Raw genomic sequence first — 27638 nt, 5'->3', positions numbered from 1 at the left:
CCTAGAGATCCATCGAATATCTGGTCCTATTAACTCATTCACCCCTGAAGTTTCATAATGAACTATTCCAACCTTTGAATTGGAAGAGTTCAAAGATGTCTTCAGGGGTGACTGAGTTAATACATGTATTCTGAAATATGGTGACAGCCCTTCCCTTTGGGCCCAAGTGTCTGAGTGGTGAGAAAGGTTAACTCATTCACCCATGAAGTATCATAATGAACTATTCCAACCCTTGAATTGGAAGAGTTCAAATCTGTCTTTAGGGGTAAATAAGTTAAGACTCCTCTTTCAAGGCATTTTTTTTTTTAAATTCTGTATTATTACAGTTTCTCCAAATCCAAATTAACCTCCGTAATTAGATATCCTGAATCTGCCGCTTGAAATGTGTAAAAGTGTGTATGTTGTGTAAAGTAAACTCAGGAGAAATGTATGGTGTAAACCTTCCATGACATGTACAACAATCCCACAACATCGTATGACAGAGTAGAGGAAATACACTGGAAAAAGGGAGATAATTCTATATTCTGTCAATCTGTTGCCAGGCTCACCGTACAATAGCCGAGTTAAAGGCTCGACTGACAAGGATCAACATTGAGTCATCTATAGAAGAAACGAAAATGACAACAACACCCGCATCCCCTGTCCTGTCGCCAACGGAACGGGTAAGTAGAACCAGAGACAAAAACAACAACTATTTGTGGGGGTTGTCACCTAATAGGGTTAATGTGAAATATTTCACCCGAAGGAATTTGTTGAAATACCCCACTTTCAGGGATTATATTTAAGGTATATCACCTGAGAGAATTTTCAGGATTTCTCACCTGGAGAATTTGTTTGATATCCCTTATGAAGGATTTTGTTATCGTATTTGACTGTAAATAAGCCACAACTCACAAATATGCCCCCTCACCACTTTGGTAAATGTCCTTAGAACAGGATGGGTGCCTACAATTAATCCCCCTCCCTAATTTTGTCTCTCTCTCCCTAAAAAAATAAAAATAAAATATGTATGTTAGTTTTTGTCTTTGAACAACTAAATGCAAAAGAACATGAACCAAGTTAAAATTCTATAGATAGTTGTCACTGAATTAGACACAAGATTCTCACTAGAAGAGTTTGGTTTGATTTTTTAACCATCTTCGTTAAAGGTTCATGTGTAGTTTTCTGTAATTTGTTCTTGTCCCAGACGTACCAGAAGTGGTATTTGATACAATGATAATGTATTACAGGAGCCTCGAAGTCATTGTTTATCACAGTCCCTTTCCGCTGAGAGCTGCTCCATCTCCGAGTACTATGATGCCGAGGAATACAAAGAGAGCGGCAGTGAATCTTCCACAGAGGTCAGTATGTCAACCCACTCACCCCTAAAGTCACAGTTGAACCTTACCAAATCATAGACTGGGCAAGTCCAGTTTGGATATGTAGGGAGATGGCTTAATATAAGAGCCTACTCTTGTTGCCAGATCCCCAATATTACATTCTGTATAATATTATATTATGTACTGCATATTTGTAAATAAAATATTGTTTGAACCAAATATGTAGGGGTGAATCCGTTAGCATTAACCTTGGCTAACTTACTGTTGCCATACCTCCACTGAGAATCTGTGTTGTGATTGGCTAAAATCAGTCACATGACCTAACATTATATTCCAATATCTAACCTGCAATGTGATCAGAGGGTCAGTATCTTGCCTGTGATGCTGAGATTTGATGTTGTCACTAAACCCTTTCACCACTGTAGACCATAATGGACTCATCCAGATCAATGCATGGTAGAGTTTGGTAAAGTTACGTAGGGTTGAAAAGGTTAAAGCAAGGCTTGGTCAGGTTAGGCAATTTGGGCAGCTGGTCTCAGGTCTTCATTCACCATATGGACTGAAAACAGTTTATTTTCTGTGTAATATCAAACTTTTTATCAGGTGCCCAATAGTTTATCAGATGTCCCTCTAACTATCTGTCTGTCCAGACTTTTGTTTGCGGGGATTATCTCAAAATTCTTTTTTTAAATTGTTATATGGAAATGCGTAAGAGGAGTTTAAAAAAATTTCCTGTGAGGTATAACAACCTGTCTAAACCAAACCTTATATAACATGGACACCTTCACAAACCATATAGCTTCAGACAGGTGCCAGGTTATAAACCTCTGTATGGTAACCTTGGTAACCTGAAAATAGATTTTTTTTCTCTTATTTCCCTGTGTATAAGATAGAGCTGTCCAGGGTAAGAAAGGGGTGTAGGAAATTTCCATCTTACAACCCATTTCACGTGACATGACGTCATAATGGCTCAACAATGATGTGACGTCACGAATTTGGAAGTCTCCGATGCCGCAAATTCGGAAAAGGCGATGTGATGAAATTAAAATCTTTTACTATATACTTACTGTACGTACACATTAGAAAGATGTGCTAACTTTTTCTACACAAACACTGTTTGCAAATATGGGATATGCTTAATCTGGCTGGCTGATTTGAGAGAAAAATACTCTTTCATGCCCAAGGGTGTAGGATAGGGACATTCCACACTCGGGATTTTCCAATTTGGCAAAACACCTTGGTAGGAATGTCCCTATCCTACACCACTGGGCATGAAAGAGTCTTATAATATATGGCCTTGAATTCAACAACTTCCTTTGTGTTCCCAAAAATTTTCAATTTTCAATTTTTCAGAATTTATCTACTGTATAACGGGAAATTTTCGGGGGTTTTTTTCGGTGAATTTATCATGTCAGCAAACTTTTGTAAACAACATAGTATTCGTAGTAATGAAATGTGAAGGGCGAATTTAACATTCGGCAAAAATAGATTTTATCGTTGACAGGGTGAAAATTTCACAGGTCCTAACTCATATTTTACAATGCTTGTAAATTTGAACCCAACAATGCTGTTAAAATTGTATTTGAAAAAAAAAAAAAACAGTGACATCTACAATGATGATAAACAAAGAAAAATTATGTTTCAATTAGATTTTTAACTACATGAACGTAGCGGTAAACACAGATATACAAATGTATTTAATATTCAATGTATTCAATATTCAATGTATTTAATATTCAATGTATTTAATATTCAATCAAACTTTTTGTTTAGTTGTCAGATTGGTTGTTTCATGAAAAAATAGAATTGATAATAAGAATGTATTTCCCCATTAATCTGGTCTTTTTGTAGCCATCAGATGACGAGGAGATTTCCAGTGAAATATCAGAAGAAAATGACACTGACTACAACGCTGCTATCAGTGGTGAGTTATATACTAGCATACTCAGTATAACAAAACAATAAGAAATTTTGATTACAGTTACTATCCTGTTATAAATATAAAGAAAATGACATTCTTAGAGTAAACAAAAAATAATGACGTATTCCAGCCGATATTTAACCATGAGAACTAGATAGCACCAGGCTCCCTCTTTGGTATCTTACAAGAGCTGTCTTCATATTCTTTCTTAATTCACAGTTTTCCTGTTAGTAGGGTTGATGTCAAGGTTTTAAGGAGCAAAGCCTGCTGAGATATTTACTGTTTATCTCTTGGCTGCTATGGTAGCAGGATCGGTTGAAGTAGAGATGTTAAATGGACAGGAAACACCCCTTTCCCTTTCATCCCTTCTCTATCCTTCTTTCTACTGTTTCTTTTTTCTTTTATTTCTTAAATTTTTGCACCCTGACCAAGTGCACAACATCATGTCATAGTCAACAGTGACTGACTGCATTGGCCTAAAACAGGGGGAGTGAGTGACAGAAGGAACCGATGCTTATCCTTTGTTGGAGCTACTAACTTCTTTCTCAGTTCTATAAAAATGGCACGAAAGGCAACAACTTTGTAAGTAATTATTGGATCACAAAATCTGAATTACATGTACGACTGGTTATGATGGTGCTTAACCTAACAGGGTTTCAAAAAAATTGGATGGAAACTGAGGGAATAGTTGTCTGGACAAAATGTTAAATGGACGGACAGATAATGCCTTACCATTATTCATCCTGTTCAGGCAGGTATTGAAAAAAAAAATGTTATAAGGATTAATTTCTGATTCATATTAAGTGTATTAAAGTTGTAAAAGTAAGCCATAATCTGCCAGGTAAGTGATAAGACTAATACATTAACTCATCCACCCCATTCAGCCCCCACCCCTGAAGACATTTGAACTCTTCCAGTTCAAAGGTTGGAATAGCTCATTATGAAATTTCAGGGGTAAATGAGTTAAACAATAATAACTTGAAAACAATGAATATTTTTATTAAAAATTTAAAAAATAACCTTGAAATTTTTGGGAAATTGTTACACTCTGTCACTGTCAGATCTTTCATTTTCTGACCTTAAAATTTCCTGGTAAATTCCACCATGAAAACCTGCATCCCTGCATGGAGATGTGGTCAGAAAGAGCTCTTCCTTTCTGAATGAGTTAAAATAACATTAAGAGCTATATAAAATAAAGAAAGCTGTCAGAATTATTCTATGGTGAACGCTGAGCCGGAGATATTTGCTCTATGATTCCTTATGAAATTTGCAATACATTCTCACCTTTATACTTTTTTGTCATTTTAGTGTCTGAAGACCAGTTATCACAGACATTCCAGACTGGCCATCGATCCAAACTTCCCGTCCCAAAACCAGACTCTGGAGATGTGAGCCTATGGAATCTTCTGTATAAAAACCTGGGCAAGGATCTCACCAAGATCTCCATGCCTGTCACCCTTAACGAGCCACTCAGTATGCTTCAGGTAAAAAAGTCATACCTGTCTCTGTCAAGTGAATGAGTCCTTCAGCGTGATCAAGTTATAAAGCTTTAATTCTATTCCCCTCAGAGAGCCACTGCATATATTTCTAGTAATACAACTTCATACCCCTTTTCCCTCAATGAGCCACTTGGCAGCTCCCTGCTGTAAAACTTTAACCTGTTACCCTGAACAAGCCACTCAGTATGCTCCATGTAGGAAATGAATCAATACTTGTCATCCTGAATGAGCCTCTGAATGTTTCATGTAAAAACTCTATAATAAAACAACCCTCAATGGGCCACTGTAAATAATCGTTATGCTTCATGTAAAGGCTGTCTTTCTTTAGTGGGTATTTTTCAGTGTCTTCTATAAATAAAAACCTGTACCCTTTGTCTGAGGGTCGACATATTCTCCTGGATTTGACAAAAGACATCATGACGGGTGCCACATGTGGTGACAGGAAACACTTTTCCCTCTAGTGTTTCCCTCTAGAAGAATATCTGGTTCAGCCTCCATTTTAGTGGAGGGTCATGCCGTCTTTCCTTTTGTTTCCATGTGTACTCGTTATTTATATCGGCTCTATCGTGTTAATATATGTCTATTTTCTTTGAACAGAGACTTTGTGAAGAGATGGAGTACTCCGAATTGGTGGACAAGGCAGTGGAAATCAATGACCCTTATGAGCGTATGGTAGGTGACCACTGTTGTGAGGCCCGGGCTCTCTGTAACAGCACAGATCCTTTCTATTTCTTATAAGTACATGTACTCACAACAGATATTTTGATAAAATCTTGTTGACGGGCAGGAGGTAATGTTGAAGGATATATGCATTAGGATTGATCTTCATTTTGTCGGCGTATACAGCAGTATGAACGCAATTAGCAACAAACATATTCTATGGTGCTTGCTGAACTTTAAACAGCACCATATCTGAAACAGGTATCAATCCGCCGAGCCATTTTTCACTGCGTATACGCTAATTTATAAGCAGTCAGAGTTTACTAAGCCGAAGAAGGGAGTAGTGTAAATATAAAGATATGACTTGAATTATTTTGGCACTTACTAGGAAAATGAAAATTTTTGTTTTTAATATTGTGGCTTTCTGAAATCGGCATGAAATATGTTTTGACGCGCTATACGAAGTATACATGTAAGAATTATCTCCCTTTTTTAACAGTTGTACATTGCTGCCTTCACGGTAAGCAGCTATGCCAGTTCTGGGTACCGGGCAGGACACAAGCCATTTAACCCTCTCCTCGGCGAGACTTATGAATGTATCCGAGAGGACAAAGGCTGGAAGTTTATGGCAGAACAGGTGAAAGTTCATTTCATTTAGATATTTTATGGATAATTAAAAGCTAACCAAGGTGAAAGTTGGACTTTGATACAGTAATGTAATTTATAGTAGATGCATGTTTGTCAACCTTTCAAATTTGTCCTGTGGAGATGTTCAGTAAAATATAGCAAATTGTGAAAAAATAAATATAAGAGATTACAAGAAAAAGAATTCTCATAATAAAAAATCAAAGAGATTACAAGAAAAAGAATTCTCATAATAAAAAATAAAAATGACGGAGAAATTGTGAGTCTACTTTCAAACTTAACAAGCGTATGTAGATAATTGAATTTATTTGTTTACTTTTTACAGGTGAGTCATCATCCTCCAATATCTGCCTGTTACTGCGAATCGAAAAACTTCACATTCTGGCAAGGTCAGTTTTGGACGATTAACCGTCTGATTTTGTCATATATCATCACATGTTCACACTCAACAACTAATTGTTTAAAATATGTACAGAGTTCAGAAAGATTAGTCTTAAGTCAGAATAGTATGATACTTGATCCGTGTTTGTGTGAAGCAGAATAAAATTACACTTGATCAAAAGTCTAATACAGAGTAATAGGGTTCTATCATTAACTCCATTATTTGTATAAAGGAACTCTGATATGATCCCTTGCATTTCATTCACCACCTTTGACCTTGCTTACTGTGAAAAAACATCAAGATCCCCTTTGCCTTTTTATAACAAATCTTGTATATTTCTCCTTCGATATATTGTCACACCATTTTATAATGCCGAAAGCTTGCTTTAACTGATTTGATTGGTGTGTTTTTTTAATAATTATAAGGTATTACTTAACAAATGCAACAATTAGTATTATATTGAACAACTTTAGTGATTTATAGACTTTTCTGACATTGATTTTTTTTCTATTGACAGATGTAAGAATCAAAACAAAGTTCTGGGGCAAATCCATGGAAATCCAGCCTCTCGGAATCGTGAATCTCTTCCTGCCAAAGTAAGTGTTCTTCAAGACAGGTTTCATAACTCACAATTTAGATATATTTTATTTGATAATGACACAATCGACCCATCCCCATTCTTCTGTGTTTAAGTGACTTACAGTGTATAATGTATTAATGATACAAATTTTATAATGGAAAATGAAAAAGTGTCCCCAAAAACACTCGACCGGTAATGGAACAGCTAGATTAGTGGTGGCCGGAGTAACACGGCTCCACTGTAGAACAGGAGCCATTGTTGATGATGTGATATGTGTACCTAAATCATTCAAGTTTACTTATGAAAAAATGGAATTGACAACATTGATTGGTGTTTATTGCTTCATTAGTTATCACAAACAAGTCTTGTTTTTACCTGACAGATTCAAAGACCACTATAAATGGAACAAAGTAACGACCTGCGTCCACAACCTTCTAGGTGGGCAGCGCTGGGTGGACCAGTATGGAGAGATGAAGATACGCAATGGGGACATCGTCTGTAAACTAACCTTCACAAAGGTCAGTTTTATCTGTTGAAATTTCACTAAATCAATGTTTAATTATAAATCAAGTTCAACAAATATAATTTTTTACTTTTTACTGGACTACAAACATCAGACATGTACCACAATATAGCAACTGGGTCATGATAGATGAATTCTGATGTTATCTTATTCTGCTGATGTGGAAGTCTTGAACTTAAAAATAAACATCAGCTTTGACAGAACTTGCATTAAAATGTCAATATCATGATGGAAAAAGAAAAATTGAAACTCTAAAAATGTCATTTTGAACCAATTTTGTGACAATAAACTGATGAACTAAAATTTGTCTTGAAACTAGCCAGTGAGTGTATCACTGAGGATTTTATTTATAACCTATTTCATCAAGACATCTAAATATTAATCTGCGTTTGTATGGATTTCCACTTCAGGCTAACCACTGGTCAGGTAAACGTCATGAGGTTTACGGACAGATTCTGGATCCAGAGGGCCATGTCGTTCATAACTTGTTTGGCAAGTGGAACGAAGCATTGTACTGTGGACATGCCCCCTCTACCAGATGTATATGGCGACCAGGTGAGTGTTCTCTCAATAACCACACAACCACTACCAGGTGTATATGGCGACCAGGTGAGTGTTCTCTCAATAACCACACAACCACTACCAGGTGTATATGGCGACCAGGTGAGTGTTCTCTCAATAACCACACAACCACTACCAGGTGTATATGGCGACCAGGTGAGTGTTCTATCAATAACCATGCCTCTCACCCACCAGGTGTATATGGTGATCAGGTGTATATGGTTTGGCTTAATTATAAGTCATTAGTCATTTAAGGACGTACCTCGATGCATGCTTGCTTGTGGGTATGCAGGAGATAGGGTATGTTGGTGTGCTTTCCTCCTTGTGATAGTGCGGATCTGATACCAACTTTATAGTGGTATCTCACTGAAACACCATGCCAAAGGCACCCAGCACAGCATTCCACCCGGTCACATTATACTGACAACTGGTGAACCAAATGTTTCCATTCCCCTAAAACTGAATATGGTAACCAGGTATATAAAACAAAAGTTTGAATTGTACAAATATTTGTAATTATGAATACACCGTAAACTGCCATAGTGGAAACTCATTTGATAGGTAAATGTTTTCTTAACTAAAAAATTCTTATGTCGACAATTCTGTATTAATTAAACTTTTCAATCAAAAATATATTTGATATCTATGGATTTCATTTAGATACTGAGGGAACATTCACTCTATCATCTTATAATGTTCATGTCTGCATTCTTAACAAATATTTAACTGCTTTTCAAAAATGATCCTTTCTCTTCAGTTTAAAATACAGTTGCCTAAAGAGAAAAGAAAAACCTTATTTCTCTACAAAACAATGATATTTATGTTGACCTTTCTCTAGGTGCAATGCCTGAAGACTTTGAACTCTACTATGGCTTCACCCGGTTCGCTATTGAGCTTAATGAGCCAGAGTCCGAACAGGAAAAGGTGCTGCCACCTACAGACTCACGATTCCGCCCTGATCAAAGGTATGATTTATCTCAACTTCGCCCAGAGCAAGTTTGTTTAACTTTTTTTTTTTTTTTTGATTTGACACTTTTTTATTTTCCTTTTTGCATAATATAATGACAATGACAACACAATTTTACAACGGGGTACAGGAATGCGAGAGAAAGTTTCAAATTGAACATATATTTGTTACACTCAGATTCTGCCTGTTTGTTTAACTCGGCCGATTTCTATTTTGGGGGGAGTGAGGTGACTTTATCTGAGAATAATGTCTTGTCCTGGTAACAGTAGTGTATAATTTCATATTAACATTTAGAACACTATAGCCTGCATGTTTATTTTCAAAAATTCTACAAGCCTGACCTATATTTGCATAGTAAATATTGTAAAATTTTACTAGTCCAGACATGATTTATTCTACTAGCACTGGGTGTCGAGCTAGTGAAGTTGTATACCCCAGTGGTGGCGAGAATAACTTCAAAGAAAAGAAAAAAATGTCACTTGGCTCTCCTTATATATGTGTCTTTCCCTTTTTTCTACCTTTCTGTGTGTCTGTTTGTCTGTCAGTTAAGTCCTGTTGTCATTCATCTGGGAATATCCTTGCAAGAAAATTATTTGTTTATCTGTATACCGATGTATGTTTGTCCCCGCAGTTCTTTCTGTTTCAAGCTGTTTTTCTGTCTATTCCTGCCATTTTGTTATTTAATATGTTTGTACCTTTTCTGAAATAATCATATGTTATGTGTTGACTGTTCGACAGATTATTAGAAGAAGGCAGAGTAGCAGATGCCGAAAAAGAAAAGTCGAGAGTGGAGCAACTGCAACGAGAAAAACGGAAAAAGCAAAATGGATCCAAATCAGAACCTCAGTCAAAGTGGTTCAGGTTTGTAGTGAAACCCTTATACTCTTTTTATGCCCCCGCCATAAAATGGGGAGGGGGGGGGGGGCATACAGTGTTGCAAATGTCCGTTCCGTCCCGTCTTGTCGCGTCCTTTCCCGTCCCATCTATGAGCGGGGGCATTTATGTCTAACAGACATTTTCTAGTTCTGTAATAGTCGTCCTACAAATGTAACTTTGTCTTTTATAGTTTTCATAGGATTTCAGATTTATTTGTCAAAATTTGAAATTAATGTTAGAATAATAACGTTGTTCAATTTTATTACATTAGTTTTTATGACTTTGCTGTTACCAAATTTCACCTGAAATGTATCACAAGATAGTCTTCATTGTGCTGATATTGATATTAATGTTGATATTGCCTCGTTTCAAAAATAATATAAATGTTGCCTGTCACACTTGGGAAAAAAAACATTAATGTATAAACATTTGCTAGAATTTAAAAGTAAGAATGAAACACTTGGCAAAATAAAGTCATTTTAAAAATATGAATTGGAGTTAATACCTAAAGCATTTGAATTGGAAATCGCCCTATACAGGGAAATATAAAGATATATTTCAGACCAATTGTCGCAAAAATATATTTTTGTTTAGAATCAGTCTCTTTCCAAATCAACTTAATGAAAATTTCTGACAAAGTTTCAAAAACATTTTAGTCAAAATTAAAACACTTTTAGTGCAGTTAAAAGACTGGGGGCTAAAAGAAGGGAAAACAACCGCAAAATGGAACTCCAAAATGAAACTGAAATACACTTCTGGAACTACAACTTAATTGATTCTGATAGAGTTCTAAGTGTAGTTTACATCGAGTTGTCTTAACTCAAACACTTCGAACGTCTGTACTTATTATTATTATTATTATTTTTCTTTTACAGAAAGTACACCGTATCAGGGAAGGATCATTACGAGTACACAGGAAAGTACTGGGAGATGAGGAGGGACCCAGGTTTCTCTAAACTAACATTTCCACAGATGTGGTAAAGCCACAACACACTCTTCCTGTGGCCTCTAAATGTGGACAGTTTCTACATACAACAAATATTTATTTGGTAGGCGAATGAAAAGAAAATTGTAATATATATGTGTGTATGTTTTATTTTTATTTTTGCACACGTACCAATCAACTTTTCAATCTTGATTTTCTTCCAGTTATCGTATTACAAGATTTTGAATACCTTGACTTTATTTTTGGAGGTAAAAATCAAGGCATCAAATGATCCTCAGGATTTGTTTTAAAATTTTAATAAGTCTTAGATTTCTTCCATCAACAATCAATTCTAAATGTTCATTTTGCAATGGTTTTAGAGTCCTATGTTCCAGATTATTTAAATATGTAGTTGTTTGCATGATGACTTTTATGTGTTTTATCTGAAATGTTGTTTTCAATACGGTAGCCACTTGTTACCTCTGTGCCTGTCAAACATACAAATGAACCAGATCATTTTGCCTTACAATTTCAAACATATGAATGATTCAGAAGAAAAAAAATGGAGGTAAAATAGTGAGGTTATCTCCTGAAATATCTGTTTATAAACTGTAATTTATAATTTTATTATGAGAGAGAAGGAAAAGTAAATAAACTAATTACTCAGAATAATATCTGGAAGATTTGGTCACATCTGCCCTTCTGTCATTTTGGATTCAAAATCATATGTTTGTGTACATTTAAAATCAAGCCCAGTGAACTCAACAACTCTCGTTGTTGTAAGTAACATTTCTTTTGATGTATTTATATTAAAGTCAATGTTGCTGGAGATTTAGAAATACAGTTTGCTATGAATCATACATTGTACAGTATATCCGTAATGCTGTGAAGAAATAGATGTAATTTTCAAGTGAAAATCCGAAAACGTATTCAAACTTACAGATATTTGGTTAACTGTAGGTTTTCTTAATATTGTATCATTGGAAAGAACGCTTTTTACGTCATGTTTTATTTCAAGAAAAAAACACAATATAGTATTGTTTGGTCAACTAACATTGGTCTGTTCCTGCAAGATTAAACATGTAGAACTTCATTTCTTGGTTATTCATTACATTTATATGATATTAAAAATATCCAAATTGGTTGGTATGCATAACAAAATTTGTTGTGTATTCAAGTTTGCTTAAGACATATTAATATGAAGATACTTTCACATTATCATATCATTTTACCAAAACAATGCAAACTGCAATATTTTTGTCTGCCAAATTTTTGCCCTCAGGCACTGGCCCTTTTGAAATGTATTTGGCCTGTTTTGAATTCACTTCTGTATATTGGCTGGGAAGTATCATGGTACTTCACAGTCATAGACATCAGTCCTTGTTCATTTCCCTACCTAAAGTTCTGTTGAAGAAAAAATGTGTTTTTGTAAGTGGGGTACTTCCTTTTATTTTAGTTTTATTTGAGGAAAATGTTTTCAAAGTTAAAGTTATATAAATACAGCATTACATGTAATTAGCATTTAACTTTATTGACGAAAAGCCTTTAAAAGTAGATTGCATTTCTATTTCCGAAGAAAGGAGAACAACAAAATAGCAGACTTGATCTATGCACACTTGGATTAGAATAAGTTTGATAGGGTCAAAATCAAAAGTCATTTTATAACTGCCTGCGTATATACTGACAAAGCGTATTGTTGTAGTAAAATAAATAAACAATTCTGTCCCGCTTAAAAAAAGGTTGTCTCAAATAAATGTATGAACATGTTATGTGTATGTAATTCTGAAGATGAGAATCTCAATATTTTGATCAGGACAGTCAATGATAATAAACCAATGCAAGGTATGAAGTCCGTCTCCATAACAATAGTACATTTAACAGATTTGAATGGTCACGTCTGAAAATGTTCCTTTGTAAAGCATGAATTTTGGAATATAAGCCCTGTTTTCATTATTTACATAGGACTGGACACTGGGGTGGGCTTATCTCCGCTAAAATAAACATGACAGAATGACCATCACATTGATAAGCGTGTATAATAAAAACAATATACCATGGGGACAGAAATGTGTAGTATATATTTCTATATTTATGTATGCACCATATAAAAAGTTACTGAAATATCACATTTCTTTTACTGTTTAATGTGTACACTTCCATTGATAAAGGAAATTTTCAGATATAAATAGTATATTACATTTTAAAAAAAATATGTAGTAATTCTAAATAATAATGTTGCACTCGTAGGTATTTTCTTGCAACTTTTACTCTGTATTTCTATTTCTTCCTATAGTGAGTCTACATTGTATGTAGACTTTCCTTGTGATACGCGATTCCAACGAAAGAAATTGAATGTTATTTAAGTGTAAGGGAGATAACTGAAATATATCACCTTATGTCTGTTTGTAAGCCAACACGCAAGTGCTATAATGATATACTGTGAAATCATAAATTTTCGTGGGACATTAAATTTCGTTTATTTCGTGGATAAAAAAAAATCACGAATTTAAATCCCCACGAAAAAATAAATTTGGTATGATATAGATAGGTGAAAATCAGAAAACATCGAAATATAATGTCATTGAAACAGGCTAGTATATGAAAACCACGAAAATTTAACCCCATGAAAATTAATGATTTTACAATAAATAGAATAATAATCCTCTGTAGAATAGGACTATTGCAGTGTGGTATTGTACTCATAGAGATGATTTCTGTCTTAGACAGTTATGTAGTATGTAATCATTTTTCCCTAATGATTCCTATAATCTTATTAGCTTCAATTTAAACATGTAATAATTTGTCCCCAATGATTCCCATATTCTTATATTAGCTTCAATATGATTCACAAATTGGAAATAAACCTGCATTCTGTGTCAAAACATTCTATAACCACAACATTTTAATCAATATTGACATCACTGCTGTGTGTCAGTTGTGTGTGTACAATTTTAATTCTGTTTAGCGGACCGACACAAGTTGCCTTCGAAGCAGGTAGTTGAACTCCCACCTACCCGTATAACAGGGATACAATGTTTTATGAGCACTAGCCACTCGTTCTCTTCACTTAATGCATATCCATGAATACTGTTAAACATTCAAGAAGTTTTTTCCCATTGGTGTTTGACTTTTTGTCCTTGAAAGAAGAGGGTAGAACATTTTGATAATTTCCAAATATCCTGACTGTTATTATAATGTTCATGGAAGATCAATTGCAGAAAGATTTCAAAGCTAATTAGCAAATTTGTGTATTCAAATATTCCTATTTATGTAAAACTGAACTTTCATAAAAATGCTGAAGACATCAATTACATATATCTGGTTTATATCTATACTTTTACATATATTAATTACCATTTAGGTGATAGTCAGTATGTACCTTTAAGTTAAGAATGGAGAAAAACCTAGTCAATACTTTATGTGACAATTGATAACGTTTTTTCTGGTAAATACAAAGCAAATGTTACATCTATCATAGTGTCTGTGACATTCAAAGAACTTATGAATTCATTTTGAAATTGCCAGTAAGAAAGTTACTTTGTTATATAAACACACAAAATATATGTCTCATAGAAACTAAAGTGAATGTCATGTCTCAGCTACATCAACTAACTTACTTGTTTAACGTATTTATTAGGCAATAAGCCCATATCTCAGGTAATAAGCGCAACCATGTCCTATTCAGTTCCGCGGTGGCCTAATGGTTAAGGCATCTAACATTCTGCTACCACTGGGTCGCGGGTTCGAGACCTACGTGGGGCAGTCGCCAGGTATTTCCCCATGGGGTTTTCCCCGGGAATTCCGGCTTTCTCCACCTAAAACCTGGCATGTGCTTAAATGACCAAAGCTGATAATAGGACTTAAAACACAACAAACCAAACCAAACAAATCAAACAGTAGAAGTGCTATTTTATTGTCCAGTAAGCCCATTTCCCTACTTTTAGTCAGAGATTATTTGCAGGCCCCCTTAGGGCTTATTGCAGGGTAAATAAGGTGTCTTCTGAGTTTCATTTCAACAGTGAAAAAAGTAGCTCTAACACTCTCTTTCCAGTTATGAAATATCAATGGAAAAATCAGCAGGGTCCGTCTTTATGAACTACAAGTGTTGTATTCAATGACAACAATTCTAATGTGTGGTTAATATAAGATGCTTTTGTCAGCATGATCCGTCAAGGGAGACTACTATATATATATATGTACATAATTTTTTTAAATACACACTGAAATGAAGTGTTTGTTATAAAATTAGTTTATCAAATTGTCACAAATATAATGTATATATATATATATGCAAATGACCTACAGCTGTGGTATTGTTATATAATCTTTTATTGTTATTTGAGTAATGCATTATACAGATTTGTATTCCAAATTTCAGTTGTATCACATTCCATTAGCTTGATAGTACAACAAATCCAATTATTCCCCCTAACCATGCATTTCACCCCTAGGTTACTTGGGTAGACTCTAGATGAGTCCATGATGGTTTACAGTTGTGAAAGGGTTAAATATGTCAAAAAATGTTTGTGTTTATTATCTTGGGTTTTCATTGCGAATCTATAATCCTCACAACGAAGTTAGGGAGGAACAGAGCGGACTGGATTAAGGTTGTCTGTTCCTCTGTGTCCAGACTACTTGTCCTGAAGTAGATTTCATTGAAACAGTTGAATGATTGATTTTTCATTTCAATACTTTCTACAGAGATAGGTATGCTTCTTTTTCGGAAAGAAAAAAAGATGAAAGAAACATGTCGGTACTTCATATCCTGATGTTCTGCCTAATTTCGATACACTTACAAGTTGTTAGCTATCCTACATTATCTCTCATTGCACTGGTTTTAGTTCATCTGTTACAAAAAGAGTCGTGGTGTGTATTTGTTAACCTACGACTTACCAGTCAAGATTGTTTCTGTTTCTGTAAGGGGGCTGCGGTGGCCAAGTGGATAAGGCGTCTGACATTCTCGTACCACTAGCCCTCCAACACTTGGTCGCGGGTTCGAGATCTACGTTGGGCAGTCGCCAGGTACTGGTCGCCATGCAGGTACTGGCCGTCGGTCGGTGGTTTTTCTCCTGGAACTCCAGCTTAAAACCTCCACCACCAAAACCTGGCACCTCCTTCAATAACCATAGCTATTAATAGGAGGTATTAAAACTGTTTCTGTAATTACGATACTTCCGCTAATTCAAGTTTTACTCCATTGTATTATTTAGCTAAAGAAATGTGACACATCTGAATTGACGCCCTGTGTTATTTTTCTTTGTTCTATTGAATCTATATGTGTTACTTGTTTTAAATCTTTTCTATTATTGCTGTGTGCTACCTTTCTAAAGGGAGATAATTCTCTTTTATACACTTCTCTGCGATATGTCATTTAGATTTCAAGATATTATTTTGACAAAAGACACATTCATTTTGTAGTCTGTTGGAGAAAATATTTTCATTTTTTTTCATGTCCAAATTATATGATAAAGAGAAGAAAGATATTATTTTCTTCGTCTAGCTTCAACGAGGTAGAAGTTTTACCGTAATAAATATATGTGTTTATATGTAATATTTGGGCTTTCACATATTGCTGTCATTGATGTGTTATACTTGTATGCTATTTAACCCTTTCACCCCTATGCTACTTGAGTAGACTCTACCATGCATTGATGTGGATGTGTCTATTATGGTCTACAGTGGTGAAAGGGTTAAGAAACATTTCCCAATTTATGCATTTTGTATGTAACAAATAGCCTGTTAGTTGTTGGTGTAATACCGCCCTATTGTGACCAGTAACCAGCCTGTTATTTTGGTACTATTTGAATTCACACAAAAAAGAAATTGAAAAGAAAAACTTTTTCTAAATGGAAATTGAAATTTGTATGGTGATTATAACAAATTGGATCCAAACTTTAAACTAGACTGTGTCCAAATGTGATACAACTTTACAATAATTGTACTACGTACATACTATACCTATGGAGTTACACAACTTCACAACTATTGTTCCTGTTGTCGATTGTTAGTAGGGGTAATCATAGCAACCATGTCTGATCTAGCGAAGAAAGTATATGATTGAATTTTAGAAATTGGACTGAAATAACATATGTGATGTTAGGATGTACATAAAATATCTGTATATATGTTTTTAGAAAAAAAATCAGCAATAGCTTGCATTTATAGCTGAATGACCCCTACAATGGCAATATATACCCTTCATTTTGTTTCATATCAAACTTTAACTAAATATACATCTTATACAGCTTGAATTTTTAAACATGATAATGTGACATTTTCAGATCAAAAAGATTGTTGATCTCGTTACCGAGCATTTTGTTAGTCCACATATCATTTAACTGTGATTTATAAAGACATTCAGTACTTGATTGAATATTACACTAGCTTAGGGACCAGAGGTCAGAGGTACACTAGCTTAGGGACCAGAGGTCAGATGGTTTTTATCATGTTAAAATTTGATATAATGCATTTCAACTAAGCATTTAGAATTTGAATTGAAATTAATTGTTAAACAATATTACACAAAGACATTGAAATGTAATTTAATATATATTTAAATGCTGGCCTCACTTTGACATTAATGAATTCATATCTCAACTTATACAAAGCAAATACGCCTTAGTTTATAATGTTTTATATATACATTTATATATACAGTGTATAAATAAAACAAAACACGAAGACTAGTATTTCTACGTCTTCGTCCCGTATCACATGTATTAAATAGCGATAAACAGTTTTAAATTTATAAATTTTAAACTATTTATCGCTTTATATATAGACATATACATTTTAAAAAAGAAACTGAGGAAGGTATACTAAATTATGAAATTGTAACGGATACCGGTCGCACTGAAAGGCCGTTATTTCCTATATACAGTAGCCTCCCTTTTACTTCCGTTAGGATATAACTGTAGCACATGTGGGCCAGGACTGTTACGTTGACCAGGTAGCACATTCAGTTAGAGCGTTAGCAGAACAATCTAAAGACAAGTGTTTGAATCCCATTCAGAACTCTCTTCTTAATTATTATATTTAGTTTATTTCATCTTCATTTGTTTTTTACAAAAGTCCCCGAAGGTATGGGTTTTTTTTCGGAAATAGTTTATCACAGCTATAGTCATACCAGAAAAAAGGGTCCAATACTTAGGTTACATTGGCATATCCCAGTTGAAACGGTACAGAAATATTTCGTGTTAAAGGAACGCACTTTGACCGTTCTATAATGCACAGTTTCGGAGAATAAATAACAATGTATCAAGAGCGTTATGTCCTTCATTCCACTGAATTACATAACCTATTGTTTTAGAAAGAAATAACGCAAACTGGCAATAGTCAGCATTTTAGTTTCAGCCAAGTAGTCTCCACACCTCGATCTACACATGCCGAATATTCCTGAGGTCAGCCTCCGTTCAGATCTACGCCTGTCGTTTTCTTAACAGGTTGAACGGGATGCGCCAAAGGGGCCTTAGTTACGTTTTTTGGCAGTGGTACGGGGAACGTTAAAACAAAGCCGGAGAAGTTTAGAATCCCATATGTTAGATATACACGTATTACCATATCAGTTAAGTTTGATTTAGTTATACTGGTCACTGCAATATGGCAACACGTCCGTGTTAGCTATACTATGACGTCATAAAGCATGACTGAGAGTGACTTTATGTTACCAGTTTTTAACAGAATTTTATAGCAATCTTTTAACAAATGTGTATTTATCTTTTATAATTTCCACTGACACCAAACCTCTACTTGTAATCAAACCTGCTGTTAATTGACTTAACTACCTGAGTCTAGTTTTTCAAAGCTCTGCTTAGATTATTGAAAATTAATTCGAAACATATAATGTTTTCAAAAATATTTGAAGTTACAAAACTGCATGAATTTATAAATGCAACGGAAACATCAGAAGATAACTGAAAAACGTTTTGAATTCAGATATTTTTTTTGACAAAATTTTATCTTACTATTTGGGTTGCATTGTTGAATAAGTGGAAATTGTGTCAAATTTCTTTAAACTGGTCAAATATGAACTGAAATACATGTATTCAAAATGTTTTCAACCAAATAAATCTTGCAGTATATTCGTCAGATAGTAAACATAACGTTCGGTTCATCTGAAATATTCTATTTTGTTATTTTTTGCATTTTTAATAACTCAAAATATATGCAATAAAGAAAGATGTAGTTTACTAAGTATTCTTTTCCTTTCCAAGTTAGAGGTTTGAAAGTAATTTGAGGAGTATTTGACATGTTTCCTGTATTCCGTCTTTGCGTATTGCAGAGTTATCTTCTCTTGGGAGCAGGTATTGATTGTTACATCATTGGTTTGAGTGAGAAAATTAGGTCGTTTTCTCAAAAATTGATGATATTACTCTCAAAAACAAGTGACGTAAAAATCAATACCTGCTCCCAAGAGAAGATAACTCTGCAATACGCAAAGACGGAATAATCTCCTTGAGTGTCTTCCCAGTGTTGTTCTGGACACAATACCATGGGTGATAGTCAGGTATGTGTGGTAACCATACTTAAACAGAGGTTTTATGACACTGCGTCATAACATACTTCTAAATTACGTCCACTTCAGTTTTATCATTTGCTGTTATATGTACCAATATGTTACTTTGGTGTTAAATTACAATCATGCCCTGTCTTGTACATCTAAGACTGTGGATGTGCTCAAAATAGGATCATTAGCCTTCTGTTTTGACCTGAAATATGAAAGATGAATACTGTTACCCTAGATTTGTACTCGAAACATTTATGGTTTACGTCGGCAGATCTGGAGAGTTCTTCAAGGAATAAATACAAAGTATACCGTAAAAACCCATGTAATTTGCGCACCTGTGTAATTTGCGCAGGTACTTTTTGAGGCTGAAAAAAGCTTCTACTCGAATATTTTGCGCACCCAAAAAATCTGGGGGCAAAACGATGTTCATGCTCCAAAAAATCGATCTCTGAATATTTTTAGGCCGAGTGGAAAGTAATACACTACGACTTTTCAGTTGACTTTCGGTTGTGACTGTTACAGAGATTTTTGAGATATTTAAGTGTAGTTTTACTTTCGGGTGTTTTGAGTCTTGCTGTGAAGGCATTTTCTTGTGTGAGTTACGATATTGTTTGTAGTGATGAGTTTTATTTGACAACGTAAAATCCTCCATCCTAGTCGAAAGACATTTAAGATTAATTAAAAGTTATGAGGTGTAGATAAATAATATCTACATGTATTTAAAGGTAAAAAAAAAAATAGAAACAAGAAAAATTGGCTTCCGTTTGATTTTTGCTCACTTCCGATGGCGAGGAGGCAAGTCAAAATGGTGACAAAAATTCTAATCGTTTAGATCAACCCCTGATAGGAATACCGGTACCTTGAAATGTAGTCGGTGGTGAAATTCACTGAAAGAGAAGCCCATTTATACTTTTGTTTTCAATATGTTCTGTTTTTATGTCTACACAAAGCTTACTCGAATATTATAACTAGAAATTTTATAGCTCGCCTTTTTGCCTGTTATGTTACAGCTGTATAGCTTGACAATTTGTTATTTTTGCTTTTAATTCATTGATATTACCGGTATAGTTACCATGCTTGTGCTTTTAAATGTTTTTTCTCCTATAAGCCTAAAATATGCATGACTATGATTAGATATTCTCTTTGCTCTGGTAATCTATCTTCTTAGGGAGAGGTATGCACGGTAATTCTGATAAAATTTCTTCGCAATATCCGGGTTGATTGTGTTCAGCCAACTTTGAAATTCTTAAAGCTTTTAACATACTTTCTTCATAAACTTTAAAATAATTATGTTTAGTGCACCTCAACACACTGTTTTGTTTGTAAGCACACAATGCTTGTAGGATATCAAACATGTTGTATTTATTAAAATGGAATATGCCCATATTTGTGACCTTTAGATAGAATATATCTTTACTGGTACACTTTTTCCAATGACTTTTTGGGGGAATGATCCTGTATTTCTTTTTATTTCTTGTCTTTATACAAGTGTATGCAACTTTTAAGATTTTTTTTATCAAAGTTTTGCTTCCCCTAGGATCCTTGCAAGAATTGTCAATTAAAAAATTACAGATTGTCCACCTTTAAAAAAAGCATATGTTCAATAACAAAACATCAGGAAGTTGTTTGAATAATTAATTTCATATTTGACTTTGAGACTTATGTTCAAATTTCTTTTCACATATTTCAGCTGAATTTCAGGAATGTCTTTCTGTTATGTAGTTTAGCTTACAAGTGTACATAAATCTTTGATTTAAATAGATATTTGCAAAATTAGTTATCATGTTATTGAATATGTTGATTTTAAGCTTATTTTGATTTGGACACAGATCAATATTATTATCCAAACAGTTCTATAAGAGCAGGAGTTGTTTTGAAGGCAAAAACATTTGATAGGTATGCAATTTAATTTCACAACTTGATTTCATGATGAAAATTTGAGGTTTACCAGTGTGAGATTTCATTCCATCATCAGACACTTTAAACGTGAAAAGAAATACCTGAAATCTCTACTTTCATTTTGCATGTAATTTACATCAATGTTTCACAGGCTGAAGGGAAAGTAATGTCTACTTTCACTTTACCTACATTTTACTGTGTAGTCATTGGGCAGTGAAAGCATTCACTTCTATAGTCACAACATGAATATCATCAGTAGTATATGCATTATGATTGATTCACTGAATAAAACAAAATGTTATGCAAGTAATTATCCTTCTTTATTGTATTTTGTCTGAAAGGAACAAAAACAACTGTCATCTGGATGATATTCTTCTCAAAACTGCTTGCCTAGTTTGGATTTGTCATACAGTTATGGTGGGGATTAGATTCTAGGCAATGACACTATCAATGAGCTGTTAGAAATACTGACCCATAACAAGTACACTTTGTACACACATCTTCTATCTCTGCTTCAAATTTATATACAAATGTACTAGTAAATATCAATGGCTAGAAAGAGCTTGTTACTGTGATATCTAGATAAATAAGTAAAGAGTTCAGTTAGTCAAATTAACTCATTCACCCCTGAAGACACATTTGAACTCTTCCAATACAAAGGTTGGAATAGCTCATTATGAAATTTCAGGGGTGAATGAGTTAAAAGGAGTCGTGTCTGCTGAAGTTTATCAGTATTTCAATTAGTAATACTTGCTTCAGGTTTGAATAACCAAAAGTACCAATTACCTTTAAATCCTATAATAAATTATTTCTTTACCTTTGGGGGTAATCTATGTGAACTTTTAACAAAAAGCAAATGTGAAAAAAAAAAAAAAAAGGAAGTTAGTTTTAAGCATCAAGTCACAAGGGCCTTGACCTCTAAATCTCCAAAATAAATATAGAGGAAAAAATAAATACGTAGACATAATAAAGGTTGCTTTAAAATGCCAATTCACAGAGATTTTGACATATGAACAACAAACTGAATAGGGCTCTTATGGAAAGAATGTGTTATAAAGTAAGAGCTTAAGTGATATTGACCTTTGAACCCAAACATCACTAGGATTCTTGGTCCTTACTTGAGTGAAGTGGTACTTGATTAATGTCCTAAAAACGAACCTGTCCGAAGATGGATGGTCAGAATGGTTTTATTTGAACCGGGTAGGCTTTCAATTATGATTGCATTAAAGTACCCCAGACCCTTGCAACCGTCTTCCTCTCTACAATAGGAAAGGGAAGAAGATAGACTGTTAGCCGGAGAATCCACTGGCCCTGACACCAAACATCTATCTGTAAAACTGTCTAAGTCTGCTGTCGGGGTCAGAGGTAGACTATGAACCACAGTATTGCCGATCGTCTTCAAACCCCCCAAAGGCATTTGTCAGGCCTGGCCCGAGATTAAGACTTGACGAATCACAATTCACGTCATAATGAGTGACGTCATACGTGAATGACTAAATAAAACATTCACTTTAACATTGTTTCATGATCCCGGGTCCATTCAGTCTAGGCGGAGTATGCTTAACACAGAAATCTAACCACATCACAGCATCTTCCTATTATATGACGTCATCAATAACAGGTCTTTGACGCAAACGCTGTGTTTGACACCTTTAACAATGACATTCTGAACTGCAAGCCGCTAACAAAATCAGACATGACCTTGCCGTTTCTGCCAACACTTCCATCACTACGCACAAATTATACTTGAACGATTTGTTGGGACAACTATTGGACCAAAGCTAGGAGCTGTAGGCTGTGCAGTGATGTACATCTCTAGTCGACCACTCACACGAATGACCACATCCTCGTAGTCTAAGGGTTCCGGGCACGATACACACACTTCCTTCGCATACCTGGAGTATGTTATGGCAAAATCGAAGGCAGCAGGCGGTTAGCAATTTGATTGGTTACAGATATAAAAATCTGACCAATCGCTAGGCTGATACCTGTCCCTTGAAGCAAAGCCAGTCAATTATACTGTTATACTGAAGCGAGATTCTAAAGATGTGCAAAGTGACTCGTGCAGCTCGATTTTGTCCTGACATATATTCCTGGGGTTACAAAGAAACATGTTAGTGTATGAGGGCGAATCTCTTATATTACAAAGGTGAGTGATGAATTTACATGTTAATACCAACCAAGTATGCTGTGTTAAAAGCTACATATAAAGGTCTATATAACAGATGCCCAGATTATGTTTCAAGCACGGGTGATATTCCCATTGTAGAAGAAGCGACTCATTTAGCAATACCTGGTATTCCACCATAAAAACCCAAACCATTCGGAACCAATACCTTCTTTAAATCGGCAATCCAGACCATACCACACAGAACAAGAGGCCCAATGGGCCTGAATCGCTCACCTGGTATTAATCTCACACTTGTAATCTTAAAAGTGGACTAAAATACAACTACAGGCAGAATATCAGTGTTTGATTAATAAGGACATATTAAAAGATTTAAACATATGACATTGAATGTCGAACAAGGACATTAGGTTGAACAGAGTTTATAGTCTTCCAACCCAGCATGCTTCTAACAAAATATCATTACCCTGGGCCTTTTGGTTATACAGAAAAAATCATTTAAAGATTTAAACATATATTGACCACTGTGACCTTGAATATAATTCAAGGTCATTCATTTGAACAAACTTGGTAGCCCTTCATCCCAGCATGTTACTGGCCAAATAGCATCACCCTAGCCATCTCAGTTATTCAGGAGAAGTTGTTTAAAGGTTTTAAACATATTTGACCCCTGTGACCTTGAATATAAGTCAAGGTCATTTATTTGAACAAACTTGGTAGCCATTCATCCTAACATGTTACTGGCCAAATATCACCCTAGGCCTCTTGGTTATTCATAAGAAGTTGTTTAAAGGTTTTAAACATATTTGACCCCTGTGACCTTGAATATAATTCAAGGTCATTCATTTGAACAAACTTGGTAGCCCTTCATCCCAGCATGTTACTGGCCAAATAGCATCACCCTAGCCATCTCAGTTATTCAGGAGAAGTTGTTTAAAGGTTTTAAACATATTTGACCCCTGTGACCTTGAATATAAGTCAAGGTCATTTATTTGAACAAACTTGGTAGCCATTCATCCTAACATGTTACTGGCCAAATATCACCCTAGGCCTCTTGGTTATTCATAAGAAGTTGTTTAAAGGTTTTAAACATATTTGACCCCTGTGACCTTGATAATGAATGAAGGTCATTTATTTGAACAAATTTGGTAGCCCTTCATCCCAGCATGCTTCTGGCCAAATATCATCACCCTAGGCCTTTTGGTTACTGAGAAGAAGTTATTTAAAGTAAAATATTGACGACGGACGTCGGACACCGCACCATGCCATAAGCTCACTTGGCCCTTCGGGCCAGGTGAACTAAAAACCATGTGATTGACTGGGATAACTCCAGAGTGTTGGACAGAGAGAGCAATCTGCTCAAGCGGCAGATAAAGGAAGCCATCTGGATACGCCGCAGTGGGCCAGTTCTAAATCGAGATGAGGGGGTTCATAGACTCTTGCACATCTATGACCAAGTACTATTCGGTACTAACAACTAATTGTACATAGCTTACAGTGTAGCCGAATCGAAATCGATTTTGTGGACAACTCGTACACATTTTACACCTTTGTGTTGATACGCTTCACTGGTCATTTGTCTGGTGAACGTGACGGTGTACATACCGTACTAGTCATTGAAACGTCACATAGAAACACTTACTGGTTGTGCTACATGAATCTTTTCACAAACTTCTAATAGTATACAGAATAGATTCAGGAAAGTGAACGGTGCATTATACGCAGCAGTCTGTCTTAATGGGAAAACGGACCTAACCACTCCACCTTTCTCCTAATTCCTAATACATATAGTTGTCTAAACTATATAGCAAAGGGCTTGATGTGTACGTTTGTTATATACCAACTGGAAGTTGGATGCTATGGAGACAGCAAAGGAACACAGGGAACTGAACATTTGTTACAGCTATATTTGGACCCAAACTGAGGTGTTCCGAGTAATTTGACATGTTTAGGGGTTAAGATCAATTACGCCACTCCCAGTAATGGTGTATATACGAGCAATGGGGGTGGCATTTTTACTGAAAATTGATCTAAACCCTTAAATGTGTAAAATTACTCTGAAAACCTCAGTTTAGGTCCAATTATATCTGTATAAAAATTCTCAAATGCATGACCACAGGAAGACAATGAAGAAATCGTTTTTTCTGACATTCTGCTGAATATTTTTGCCTATATTTAACAAAGATATGATAAATGAAGAACGAAGAACGCCAAATGCACCTGGTATTTTCAAATAATTGCATATACATGTATCTTCAAAAATAGAAATCTTAATTGTACCATTAATTAAAGACAAGTTCTTTAATTAAGGACTAGTACAAACTTTTGTACGTATCTTCAATAATTTATTTCCAATTGAATTTACGATATCTACACTTCAGTTGTACCTATATCTCTCCAATTATTTCAAGATATGTACAATTATAATAGGTCGTCTTTGTCATTGCCAGTAGGAACGTGGAATCAGACATCACGTGAAATCAGACATCACGTGAAATAATCAAACATCACGTGAAATTAGACATCACAGAACCATGCGTAACTCTGACCAATTTACTCCACTGCGCACTTGCAGTTAACAATAAAAGGCTTTTAAAATATGGGTGAGTTTTCGAATGCCGTTCAAATGTCCCGATTGTCATTGGTAATTATTGATATCGGTCAAGTAGTCGGTATTAAATAAAATTTCAGATTATGAAGATCTGGTTGACGAATCTTTCTCTCTGGGAAACCCGACCTACTCATCTTCGAAATCCAAGGGTTCTGTTCTCGTAATGTGGCTTTTTGTACTTATGTTAATATCCTGTTTAATATATGTTTACACTGATAAGTCGCAAGACTTAAAGTTAATAAAGAACTTGACCTTGAAAAGCAGAACCGTTTGATTCCGAAGACGATACCAATGTATGGTTCAATCGGCTAACCTCGGCTGGTCCCGGTACCCTTCACCGATTGATGTAGGTACGGGTTCTACCGCCGAGTTGTGACAAGTGGGGCATGGGGCAGAGAAATTCGGAAGTCATCCTCGAAGTCCTTTAGCTTCGCTCACACAACACATACATATCTGCACTCATGGAATATGTCATGACAAAATCGAAGCTAGGCTCCCGTTAAGAAACTTGGTTGGTTGTTTTTTCTGTCAGTCTTTTAAGGTAACAACGGAGATACACCAAGCTTCAAAGCCTGTCGATTTTACCGTTATGATGCCTCCCGATTATCTCGATCTTTGTCTTCTATACATCAGACCAGTCTACTGGTAATATCCGCTAAGTGTCGCGTAAGCAGCCTTTAATCCTGTCAGGACATATTCCACGGGTGCATCAAAGATGTGTGTATCGAAAGCGGAACTCATTTTTGGCTCTAGTGGTGAACGTTTCCCCAGGTGAGGAAGGCACTGGGCTCTGTCCCCATGCCGGGTCATACTCAATCTTAAGTCCTTAGAATGATGGTTAATATGTTACATACCCTACTTAACGTTCAGCATGTTTACCTGTTGTCAGTATATACGGTAATGCGCACGTGACCGGGCAGAATGCTATGCTTGGTGTCTTCGACACATATGGTATTTCAGTGAGGTAGCACTATAAAGTCGGTATTAGATCACATACACACATGAATGCATGCATTAATACACACATGGAGGAACGTTTAAATGTTGATAGGACGTATGACTCTGTATGATCGAAAACGGGAACCCTTTGATCACGCGAGATGGCCTAGCTGCCCTTTCCTTGACGAGCCATCTGTCTTCAATATTCATCAGTGGAAGTCGACTATTTTCCTGACACTGACCGCGCGGACTTTGTATCCCTATGCCTGCAATCCTGATCCCGGGAAGAGACAGAACAGATTAGCAAACCGAGATCAACTATTATAGATACATAGATTTACTCTGACAAAATTAGGATTCTACAATCCTTTGACATTCAGCTCTGAAATAAATAAAAAATGGAAAAAAACAACTTATTTCGTCCCCGAAGTCGCTGTACGCATGGATATTCAGAGTGTTTTTCTCCTGCCCACACAACTCCAACAACCCAAGTGGAGTATAAAATGGTCTGGGTGGATGTTGCGGTATCTGTGCTGTAGCATTCAAGTGAGATGGGCCGTTGGAAGCACGGTCCCACTACAGACAGAACTCGCATTACATCTCCAGCACACACACAGGCATATACACATAGGGAGATATTAGCCAGGTGGCATATGACTAGTAGTTAGCGCCTGATAAGGTAGCTCCTGTGAATTCC

At 35.5% G+C, this 27638-nt stretch overlaps 1 protein-coding gene across 3 annotated transcripts in view; it reads left to right on the top strand.

Moving 5' to 3' along the window:
* Window positions 1-19188, top strand: part of LOC110459310 (oxysterol-binding protein-related protein 3-like) — a 71583-nt gene extending 52395 nt beyond the window's left edge. For all 3 annotated transcript variants that reach the window (XM_021511501.1, XM_021511499.1, XM_021511500.1), the window contains 13 exons: window positions 543-662; window positions 1230-1340; window positions 3171-3243; window positions 4549-4724; window positions 5337-5411; window positions 5899-6036; window positions 6370-6433; window positions 6944-7022; window positions 7389-7524; window positions 7940-8084; window positions 8929-9055; window positions 9796-9918; window positions 10809-19188. In XM_021511501.1, coding sequence (XP_021367176.1) covers window positions 543-662; window positions 1230-1340; window positions 3171-3243; window positions 4549-4724; window positions 5337-5411; window positions 5899-6036; window positions 6370-6433; window positions 6944-7022; window positions 7389-7524; window positions 7940-8084; window positions 8929-9055; window positions 9796-9918; window positions 10809-10914 — 1473 coding nt within the window. In that variant the 3' untranslated portion in view covers window positions 10915-19188. The remainder of the gene's footprint in view (window positions 1-542; window positions 663-1229; window positions 1341-3170; window positions 3244-4548; window positions 4725-5336; window positions 5412-5898; window positions 6037-6369; window positions 6434-6943; window positions 7023-7388; window positions 7525-7939; window positions 8085-8928; window positions 9056-9795; window positions 9919-10808) is intronic.
* The last annotated feature ends 8450 nt before the right edge of the window (window positions 19189-27638 follow it).

Source organism: Mizuhopecten yessoensis, unplaced genomic scaffold (assembly GCF_002113885.1).
Source record: "Mizuhopecten yessoensis strain PY_sf001 unplaced genomic scaffold, ASM211388v2 scaffold10033, whole genome shotgun sequence".
Lineage (NCBI taxonomy): Eukaryota > Metazoa > Mollusca > Bivalvia > Pectinida > Pectinidae > Mizuhopecten > Mizuhopecten yessoensis.
Note: the sequence above shows the minus strand (reverse complement) of the source record. Positions and strands in the feature narration are given on the sequence as shown.